Below are 11,179 nucleotides of genomic sequence, written 5' to 3'. Positions count from 1 at the left end.
AAGCAGCAAGGAACCTTGAGATTTTTGGATTCCGCGTGACGAGACTGTCTTTCCTTCCTAATTTTCTCTTCTCAGGACTCAACATTCTTATTTTCTGCCATCCTATATTCCAAGAATTTGAGGCCCTTCACTATTTTGATGCTCCGGAAGTCCATCAGCTTTTACACAGGGTGAGGCCGGAGCATTGCATGCCGGGGATTGTAATCTTCGGACTTATTTATGATGAAGGCCCTGCAAGCAGAGCTAGTCTTGAGGTGGAGGAAAACGATAGAAGGCGGAAGACGGGAGTGGGGGGGGAAGAAAGAGAAACTAGAGCCGAGTGCGCTCACGTGACTCGAGGTCAGGTGGTTGTTCCCTCTTCCCTGCCCCCGTACACATTCTGTGATTGGCTGAACCTAATTCCTAAAGACGACACGCGGGGCCGAGCACGGAGCGCAGGCGCACTGTTCTCAGAAGCTCGGAGCGGAGTGTCTATACAGCTTGGCCATGGCGCTCAACAGGAACCACTCGGAGAGCGGAGTGATTGTCAACAACACGGAGAAGTGAGCGGCGCCGCGGAGGGATCCGTCGGGGATTCGTAGAGGCCTGAGCCGGGGAGGTTGGGGGTTGGGGAGCTGAGTTGTCGGAGGAGGTGGGGAAAGAAAACGTAGGGCCGGGAGGGGCGGGGAGAGCAACGGCTAGGAGAGGGGGAGGGGAGGCGGGGGCGGGGAATTCCCCCAGCCCCCCCCCCCCCCCAGCCCCACCGCGTACCCCGCCCCGGGGAGCCTCTAGAAATACCCAGGACTGCGACAGCTTGCGGTGCGGGGGAAGGCGCTGCGAGCTTTCCGGGTGGGGGTAGTTGGAGAAGGCTTAGGGACCAAGGACAGCATCAGGTTGGGAAGCGCAGGACGAAGATTGGAGTAGGAAGTATGGGGTCTTGTAGGTCCACTGAGGACCCCGAGGGTTCGACATTTCCTTCCTGCTGCTGGAATCCCCCTGAACCCCGCTGGCAAGCGCCGCGGCCGGCTTCCTTCTCCCCACTCCTCGAGCTAGGCTGAGGTAGCTGGCCGCGGGAGAATGACGTCTGAGCCGAGAACGGCAGTGGGGGTCGTTGGGTCCGACTCCCTCATCTGTCCCGGGGAGGACTGTGAAGCCCGGGAAAGGGAAGTTCGCGGGGAGCCGGGAGAATTCTGGATTACTAACAAAACCTCCGCTGTAAAACTCAAAACTTTTACACTGCTGGGGAGAGGCAGCTAGACCTCCTCCACAGACCGGGTGGGTGGATGCTCATTAAGTCCTCCCTTCTGCTTGGGGAGGAGAGGGCGGCCAGTGATACTGCAGTGCTCCCCGCCCGGAACCATTCAGTCCCACGGTCTGTGCTCCCCACTCTTCCGTGCTCCCCACTGTTCCTCCCCCTCCCTTTTGCCTTCTGTGGACATAGGAAAGTATGCCGTGTTAGCTGCCTTTTCCTAGTCTTGGAGCCCCCACAAAGTTGAAAGAACCTCTGTATCAGTCAAGAGGAAAGAAGTATTTAGGGACCAGAATTCTTGGGAAGACAGACTTAGATCCCGGAAGTACGACCTCTCTCCACCTTCCCTACACAGTACCCAACCAGGCTCGTCCTCTTTCTAGTCATTAGCTTATTTTTCTACTTTGTTCCACCCATATTCTTTCAAGTGGAAAGGCTTTGGCTTGGGTCTTCTGGATGTTTGTCACAGGACGCTCCAGCTTTCTTCATGCTCTTGCAGAGTTTCCCTTCCCCCACTCCTTTGGAATTTCTTTTAGAATCACTTGTTTCTCTCTAAAGTCGTCAAATCCAGTCTTCTACATGAAGCATTTCCTGATTGCCCAATCCCCCGTCTGCTAATCTTCAAGTCGTCTCATGATTATTTCATAAATGGACATGTGTTTATATATATAAACAAACACTTTCGGGGCGGGGACTTTTTTTTTTTTATATTTGTATATATACATGCATCTAGCCCAGTGCCTGGTACATAGTATTGCTTAATAAATAAATGTTTAGTGATTAAGTAGTTAGAGTAGGAGGAAGACAGACCCAATTGCTGTCAATGTCATTTGATTTTTATCTTGTAATCAGAGATATCCCATGATGCGAATTGGTTTGTGACCTTTTTGTGTCCAAATAGGTTCTTGGAACAAAGAAACGTTGTTGTCATTCATTATCATCTCTTGTGACTGTTTTTCATTCTTAGTGGGAGTTTCTGGGGCAAGCACTATCTCTAACTTTGCCTCCCACGACTCTAAATGCTCTGTGGCTGTTAAATAAGAACTTTCTGTCCTTTACATAAATTCCTTAGCTTTATTCCAAGAATTTGGTGTATGAATGGAAGTTAAAATTTGAATCTCCTTTTTACTTTTATTATTTAAAGGAACCCTGTAGTGAGTCCCTTAATCACTTCATAATTTATCTTTTTTACATTTTCTTTAAGTGGGCATGCCTACCACTAGGTATTTCATAGAGTAACAGAATTGGAAAGGACTTAATGGATGATCTAATGCAATCCTTATTCTTAACATTAATAATAAACACAATAAGTTGCCACATAGCCTGCCTTGACGTCGAGGACAAAAGAGTTGTCTGTGGTGACATCAGCTTTAACATTGAAAATTGGAATTTTCCTTCCTCAGCTGATTCTTATTCCAGGTGGAACAGGTTGCACTGTGTTTGGGATTCTGCAGACCACTGCTTGTTGGGGCTGGGAGGGAGTAAATGCAAAGGGAGAAGAGGAATATGAGGGACTGTGGAAATTACGCAGCTTTTTATCTAGATTTCAGGGCACATCCCCAATCTCCCTTATAACCTTTTTTCTCTCTTCCCATTGTAGCATTCTGATGACCTATGATCATGTGGAGCTCTCCTTCAGTGACATGGATCATATGACAGATGCCTTCAAAGGGACCAAGAAAGGCAGCCTCTATTTGACTCCTTACAGAGTAAGTCTTGGAGTCCTTACCTGTCATTTTGAGGCCTGACACTTTAGGAGAGTGACTCAGGTTTCTAGAAACATTGACACACAGGTCAGTGTGTTAGGTAGCTCCTGAAACATTAATGACTTTTATTTCCCCATCTCCCATGATGTTTCTTTTGTCAACAAATTGCTTCTAGGACTCTGGGATTCTAAAGTGTTTACAGCTGCTTAGTCAAATTCTACAAAGTCTAACATTGCCACTTTCCATTTGTATATAAGTGACATGCTGAATTGACATAGACCTAAGTATATTTTCCCCAACTCTTAGCTTGAAACTCCTCTGCACATATAAAATGATCAATATAGTGACATAGCAACAAATGCCCCAGCTAGAAATTGGCTAGCAATGCCTTATAGAGTGAGAAATATCAAGTAGCAAAAATTTGCTTACTTTCCAAAGGCCTAATAAACTGGGGTTTCATTAGCCCTGGTTTTCCCTGCAAAAGATCTTTCCTTCAGTTGTCTAAGAGCCACATTTTTGTTATTTTTTGGAAGGGACCTTGTGTTGTGCTTTATTGACATGGCTTAGCAGAGTAGGAGAGAAGATTTCATATCTATAGGTCAAAGTCACCACCTTAAATTTCATCCAAACAAATAGGCAAATCAAGACAGAGGGATTTTAGACATCTTTCTAAAACCCTGGACCTTGCAGATGATTTGCTTGGTTGCCCCAGAACAATATGGCAGGGAGCCAGTGGAGAAGTTGGAGTAGTATGCCTCACTTTCAGGAGTTTAGGAAGTTCATCTCGGTCTCCAAGCAGCACTGTCTTCTTCCCCTTTCCACTACTAATATATCATGTAAGGTTTACTTCAGCCTTTCCAAGAAGCCTTTCTCTATAGTCATCTTATCTGTTCTGCAAACACTTAGATGCTATGGGCATCTTCATAATCTAGAAATATTTATTACTTATGCCTTTCAAAGATATCTGATTCATATTACTTGTATCTTTATTCTCTCTTAAGGATGTTCTCCATAGAGCTCTTCTTAGCATATGTTGCTTTGTTGTTTCACATATAATTGACCTTCTTGCTTAAATTTCTCACTTTAATTTGCAGTTCAAAAATTTTACCCAAAAAAACCTCAAAACCCGAAGCATAGACAGGTCTGACAGTGTCACTCCCACTGCACAAGGATAGAGGAACTATTCCTCTGCCTTTAAAATCAAATGCAATTTCTTTCTCTATCATAGCCAGAATCCAGCCTAACTGTCCTTATTACATGTTGTTTCCTTTTATATACTCGGTCTTATTTTTGTTCTTCACATTTCATGCTTTGTCTCCTATCTCACACATATGACCTTCCATCTCCTGTCTTTGAGCCTTTGCCGACGCTGTATCTCAGCCTGGCATGCCCTTCTTAGCTCTCACTCCTAGATTCCCTCAATTCCTTCAAATCCCACATCCTACATGAGACCTATTACATTGCACATATTCACATAATTTATTCACATATATTTAATTTCTGGGCATGTTTGTTTATATGATCATGTGTATGTTTGGGGTGTTCAGAAACAGAGCTTAAGTTTCTTGAAAACAGGGACTGTTCCGATGCTTTTTGTACAGCTTTTGTATACAGTATACATGTATTGTATTTAACATATACTTTAATATATTTAACATGTTTTGGTCTACCTGCCATCTTGGGGAGGGGGTGGAAAGAAGGAGGAAAAAAAATTGGGACAAAAGGTTTTGCAATTGTCAATGCTGAAAAATTACCCATACATATATCTTGTAAATAAAAAGCTATAATTTAAAAAAGCCCCCAAAAACAGGGACTGTTGCATTTCTGGTTTGTGATACTTGATGCTTAGTACAATGTCTGCCTCATTGCAAATATTTAAGAAATTCTTGTGAATAAATCCATCTCAGAGCAGAATTCCTTGTCCTATTACCCTTGTCCCCAGGGTCTGCTGTCTTACATTGAGTGTGATATTGGGTTACACTGGTATGATGGAGCAAGTAGATGGAGGCCCCTTTGAAACTAGGGGTACGTTTGCTGAACAATAGAAAAAGTCTTTGCAAGATTAGAAAGTCCTAGTAAAACAGCTTCAGGTTTTCTCTACTAATGCCATTCATTGTCTGTTCCCACAGGTAATTTTTCTGTCCAAAGGAAAGGACTCCATGCAGTCATTCATGATGCCGTTTTACCTAATGAAGGACTATGAAATCAAACAGCCTGTTTTTGGTGCAAATTACATCAGGGGAACAGTGAAGGCAGAAGCAGGAGGTATGTGAGAATGAGCTAGGGCATAGATAAGCTACTAGAAAGGAATTCTTAGCTTTTGCCTCGAGGACATTTGTCTTGCCTGAGTATAATTTCCAAATCAAAACATGAAAGTGTAGCTGATCAGTTAGAGGATGTTGTTTTTTAGGAGCTGCAAAATTTTTACTATTTTAAATAACAGATTAGGTCTCTTCATGTAAATGAAAACAAAATTTTGCCATCTGTCCCTGAAAGTTATCTTTTTAAAATATCAGTTGTAAAAAAGAACCTTAAGTACTCTGGGGAGAGGGATCCTTGTGTTCTAGCCTAGGTCCAGAAGAAGAGCTTTTTTTAGATGCATAGAGGTCTTTAAAGATCTCCTGCTGGCTTGAGAGAACTGGACTTCCATTTAATCTTCTTCACCTGAGCTGGTCCTATCACTTAGGAGTCTAGGGTTGCCCCTCAGGGCATCTTATAGCCTTCAAAGCTGCCATGGAGGAACCTTCTGCAAGACTTAGTTCACTTTTGGCCTGTAGAATATGTTAATATTGATAGCTTTGCCCTTCCCTTGTCTTGGCCTCCTGGGGTCACTGCTATTGTTAGTATTGTTGAGGCTTAACTCTAAGCAGAGAGACCCTTCCTCTCCTGTAGTTGGATCTCAGCATCCTGCCCCTCTCCTCATCCCTGTGACCCCATCTAACGCAAGGACTAGAGTGCTCCATAAGGATCTTAGCACCTGGGGCTCAGCCGGTTCAGGAAAAGCTCTTTGTTCTGATGACAAATGCCAGTGGAAAGGAAGCATGTGGCTAAGCCAGGGCCCTGTTCAGGCCAAAGTCCAGGCGCAGTCTTGGCAATGTAGGAAAGAGAAGTGCTGATCAGATTGCACAGCTGAGCCAAACCTTTCCCTGCAGGCCTCCAGGGGAGTTGGACAGGGTCCCAGAGAGGACAAATAACCATCTCTTCAGATACAGCCTAGCTTTCTTTCTATCTCATTATTTCCTCATAATTTTCCCTCTTCTTTCCCCAGGTGGCTGGGAAGGGTCAGCTGTATACAAATTGACCTTTGTAGCAGGGGGTGCCATTGAGTTTGGACAGCGAATGCTACAGGTAGCTGCACAAGGTATGAAGACTGAAAACTGGTACCAAAGATAGTTTTTTTAGGATTGGCTGGATTGGTTTGTGGGCATCGTGGGGTGAATAGGATCTCAGAATCTGAACCATAGGAAACAGGAACTCTGAATTATATTCTCAGAGAGGCAGAAGGAAGAACGGAATCAATTAAGAATTATAAATTATTTTTTGGGTGGAAGGGTATAATACTTTTATTTTCTTAAATATTTTATTTTTCCAAATACATGCAAAAGTAGTTTACAACATTCACCTTTGCAAAACCCTGTGTTCCAAATTTTTCTCCCTCCCCCCTTCCCCAAAACAGCAAGCAATCCAATATAGGTTAAACATATACGGAGAATTCTGAATTCTTAAGATGCCATTTACTCCCTTCATCTGAACTCCACACAAGCTTCTATTCTTTATTGTCCTCTAATTGAGTAGAGCTTCTATCCCTTTTATTTTGTGATTGCAGCCTCCAGAGGTGAAGTCCCCAATGGAGCTTATGGGTACTCATACATGCCCAATGGAGCCTATGCTTTTCCTATGCCAGCTGCCAATGGAATGTACCCAAATCCTCCAGGCTATCCCTATGCACCACCTCCACCTGGTGAGTCTGTTTGGCTTCTGCTGGGCACTGGCCAGTTGGGTAAAAGGGAGGGTTAGTGAGCATGTGTAAATTTGGAATATGTTTAAGATGTAACAGAAACTTGATGTATATCTGCTTGTGCTGACATGGTAGTTGAATTATATGTATGACTCATGGTCAGGTGTTTTCCATAGAGAGCCATCTGTCCAGGGTGTTTATTTGACTCTTATTATTTTGCCAGAGTTTTATCCAGGACCTCCCATGATGGATGGGGCCATAGGGTACATGCAGCCCCCACCCCCTCCATATCCTGGACCCATGGAGCCACCTGTAGGTGGCCCTGATGTTCCATCTACTCCTGCAGGTAAGGGACCCATTGTGGCCTAGAAGCAGCTCAGATATGCTGGCAATGCTTCCCCATAGGAGGGTCCACCTTTCGAGTATCTCTGGAGAACCCTAGCAAGTAGAAAGGAATATGACAGTAAAAGTAGACATTCCCCATCCCCTCCTCTATGATTGAGGGCAATCTGTAGAGGAATAATGGACACTGGGACTTCTTAAGTGAGTAATTCCCAGGGTCTCCGGCTCTGACTTTGCTGAGTTGGTTGGAGCTGGTTGGGATGTGAAGGACACCAACATCTGCTTCCAGATTAGATCAGTGAACCCTGAGGAACTATTGACTCCACTCTTGTGGGGCCTCCTTCCCTTGGAGAAAGGAGAGGAGAACTCAGACATGCTTGGGATATGTGTTTCTTTTTAGCTGAAGCAAAAGCTGCTGAAGCTGCTGCCAGCGCCTACTACAATCCTGTCAACCCCCATAATGTCTACATGCCCACGGTGAGTGTCCCAGGGTGGGCTGGAGGGCAGCAGCCCCTCCAGGTAAACCACTATGTGGGCACCATTCTGGGAGGGTTGGGGAAAGAAATCGTTTGGAGGTTTCTCCTGTGCCCTTGGAGTTGATCCCATTTCTTTTTGTTTTCTCTACAGGACCAGCCCCCACCACCTCCATACTACCCCCCAGAGGACAAGAAGACCCAGTAGATGCACCTGCAGTCTCCTCTTCACTCACCTGCTCCTTCTTCCCCCAGAGCTGAGCTTGGAGATGGGGGGAGGCTTTTGTCAGACCTGGCCTTTGCTCTAGGCCTGTGTGTAGTTAGCAGTAACTGGCATGAAGAGAAAGGGAGTAGTCTAGGAGAGTTCCATTTGGCCGGGGGCGTTGACACCTCTCCTCTGCTTTGGGCAGTGGGACTTTCCACTTGAGTCGCCATTTCCCTTTTACTCCTATTGCATTATCACAGCTTCCCTTAAAGGAGGAGGCTGACCTGACCAGATCCTCGGCTCCTACCTGGAACTCTTATTTTAAAATTCATTTTGGAATATCCTTATGGCTCCTCAGCCCAGATCCGCAGAGGTATTTCTTGTCTTCCAGACCTGGGGAGGTGGCTTGACTTCCACCCCAAGACTTGAACCTCTGCCCACATTCCGTCTACACTCAGATCTCTCCGGTTGTGAAGTCTAGTCTGGGTTTCCAGTGTGACCATATGATTGGGTGATGGCAAGCTTTCAGGAGTCCCTTCTTCCCCATTCCCATCCCTTCTGGGGTGTCCCGCCTGTTCATACTCCTACTGTCTTTCCTTTTATATCCCCACCACTTTGTTGTGGTTTTTGATCGTGAGTCTGCTTCAGGACTGGAGGAGGGGAGAATAAAGGGAAGACTGTTCAGCTGGGGAAAAACATACAAATGACTGCTTGACTTTGCTCCCTTATTTTCCTAGCTCATGCTTTTAGAGGATCTTGTTCCCTCCTGTGCCCAGAGAGCTGCCTAGGCCTGGAGCTGAAGATTGCACATCTTATTTCACCCTCTTTAGGCTCCTCACTAGGGGGAAATGGGGTGTAACCTGGGGCCAAGTATTTGCTGGACCTTGGGGCCTGGCTTATTCCTGAGTAAAAAGGTGTCTGTGGTCAGTCCCAGTTCAGTTCTCATCTCCTATCTTTGAGCTTTATGCCTGATTGGTGACTCTTCCCCTGGACGCACTAATTTCCTTTGATTTCCTCTTGGACTGGCTGGAGTGTGAGGTCATCATTATTTAAAAGAGAACTCCCTATTTATTTGAACAAAAATCCAGTTAATATATTAATGTGAAATAAATCCTGTTGCACCTTGATTTGTTTGCCAAAACAATGATGTAGTAAAGACAAAGTAGCTTGACTTTGCTGTCTCCCTGTGTGATACCTAAGCCAGGATCCCTGACCTGCCTGGGACCGTGGAATAGCTCTGGGGAGTCTGGGTTGAGTACAGGTGAGTCTTCTGGGAGGACTCATACTCCATTTCCCCCCTCTTCTCCAAGGTTGAGCCCTAGTCTTGATCCCAACATTCCCCAGCTGAGAAATCGCCTCCTATGGCATGGTCTGCCAGGTGTGAAGGATTGTGGGACACCACTTGTCCTCTGGGCAACCCTTTTGCAGTCTAGTACCAGGCTGAGAGCTCTCAATGAAAAATGTTGACTACAACTGTGGGTTGTGGTTTGGACCAGAGAAGAAAGCCAGTCCACTCGTTCCTCATCTTATATATCTCGGACTCCTGGGCAGAATCAAATTCTCAGGCACAAGCCCTGTGCACCTCCCTGGAATTCATTAGTTGCTCTCAAGTACATAGAGCAGGACCACGGGGCTCTGGGCTGTTAGGCAGCCACTTTGAGCTCTGAAAATTGCTCAGCTCTGTGAGAGTAACTTAATTCCTCTTTTAGCACCAGGACTCCCAAAGTCCTGGGCTTCAGAGTTGGAGCCTAGCTGCCAGGACTGTTGCTGCCCAAGCAATCCCAGGGACGTGGGGAATGGGAGGAAGGTACCCAGACTTGTACTGTCCTCTACACCCCACTTTGAGCTAGGTAGTGCTGCTCCCATTTTCTGGCGGGTGGATTACCTGGAAGACTTATCACCCCACCAACTTGGATTAGAAACCCAATCTGAGGATCCATGCCATGGGAGATTGACAAGATCAATCAGGATGAGACAAGAGCTACCCTCTTGCCATGGTAAAAAAAATACACCATACCTTATCAGCCTTTTCAAAGGCTGGCTGTTTCTTATGTCCAGAGCCAGAAAGAGAAGCTATCAGACTTCTTGCTTCCCATTGACACTTTGAAGATTTCCTTTGTCACCATCATCAAGAATTCCTCCAACTTGTATGAACAGGCAGTGGAGGAAATCAGTTACCAACAGTCATGAAAAAATGGTCTAAATCATTCTTGTTTGAAGAAGTGTGTATTAAGGCAACTGAGTTATCACTTCCCACCTAGCAGATGTGACAAAGGAAAATGACAAATGCAAGAGGGGATGTGGAAAAAAAAAGGGACTAAATGCACTATTGGATTTAATTACAACTGATCCAACTATTATGGAGAATAACTCGAAACTGCCTAAAATGCTACAAAACTACATTTTACACAGTGATTTCACTTATTTGGTCTGTATCCCAAAGAAATCAAAAGAAAAAGGGCCCAACTGCAAAAATATAACAGCTCTTTTTGTTGTGGCAAAAATCCAGAAGCTCAGGGAATGCCCATCAATTGTGGAATGATTAGCAAATTGTGAGAGAGTACTGTGATGGAGTACTATTGTACTGTACGAGATGGAAAGACTAGAAATGATACAAAGTGAAATGAGCAAAACCAGAATATTGTTCACAGTAACAGCAAGATTGTAACAATGGTCAACTATAAAAGAGAATACAATGATCCAAGATAATTCCAAAAGACTTATGAAAAATGACCTGTTTTTTTTTTTGTTTTGTTGTTGTTGTTTTGTTTTTAAATCAGGATTTTTTGTTTGGGTTTGGGTTTTGTTTTTTAGTAACATACTAATGTAGAAATATATTTTGCAAGACTTAACATATTAAAAAAAAAAAGTCAAAAACACTCTTCTGCCCAGTCTTACAGAAGTATGGACCGTCAAGTCATTCTCAAGATCAGTGATGGCCTTCAAATACTCAGGCTCCCTAATTCTTCTAACACTTAGATGCCTCAGGCATCAGTTTATCCAACTCTCACAAACACTTGGTCGTTAGCCTCCTCCCTCAGCATCAAAAAAGTTATCCGAGGTACTTCACCCGATTTGGTTCCCATTGTTTGCCAAGTGGAGAACTGTGATGTAGCAGAGTGGCCACTGGTGTGCCTCCGAAAGGAGAAAGTTGGCTTTGGGTGGGGCTGGGCTGGAGAACAAAGGCAGCTCCCTTCTCTTTTTTTGGGTGTGGTCAGGTATCACCTTTGTGGAATGTCAACTTTCGGGATGGGCTAACTGCAAACC

The 11,179-nt window shown here is 44.8% G+C and overlaps 1 protein-coding gene across 2 annotated transcripts; it reads left to right on the top strand.

Annotated features, from left to right (window-relative positions):
- Positions 1-244: 244 nt before the first annotated feature.
- WBP2 (WW domain binding protein 2) lies at positions 245-9,083 on the top strand. Of its 2 annotated transcripts, none has more exons than XM_074265164.1 (8): positions 245-542; positions 2,829-2,937; positions 5,064-5,199; positions 6,203-6,295; positions 6,761-6,895; positions 7,116-7,238; positions 7,635-7,711; positions 7,862-9,083. In XM_074265164.1, the coding sequence occupies exons 1-8, from the start codon at positions 487-489 to the stop codon at positions 7,913-7,915; spliced, it is 783 nt and encodes a 260-aa protein (XP_074121265.1). In that variant the 5' UTR covers positions 245-486; the 3' UTR covers positions 7,916-9,083. The 2 variants fall into 2 exon arrangements, with proteins under 2 accessions (XP_074121265.1, XP_074121266.1); XM_074265165.1 differs by lacking the exon at positions 245-542 and adding an exon at positions 1,134-1,254.
- The last annotated feature ends 2,096 nt before the right edge of the window (positions 9,084-11,179 follow it).

This window comes from Sminthopsis crassicaudata, chromosome 4 (assembly GCF_048593235.1).
Source record: "Sminthopsis crassicaudata isolate SCR6 chromosome 4, ASM4859323v1, whole genome shotgun sequence".
NCBI lineage: Eukaryota > Metazoa > Chordata > Mammalia > Dasyuromorphia > Dasyuridae > Sminthopsis > Sminthopsis crassicaudata.
This window is presented reverse-complemented; position numbering and strand designations above follow the sequence as displayed.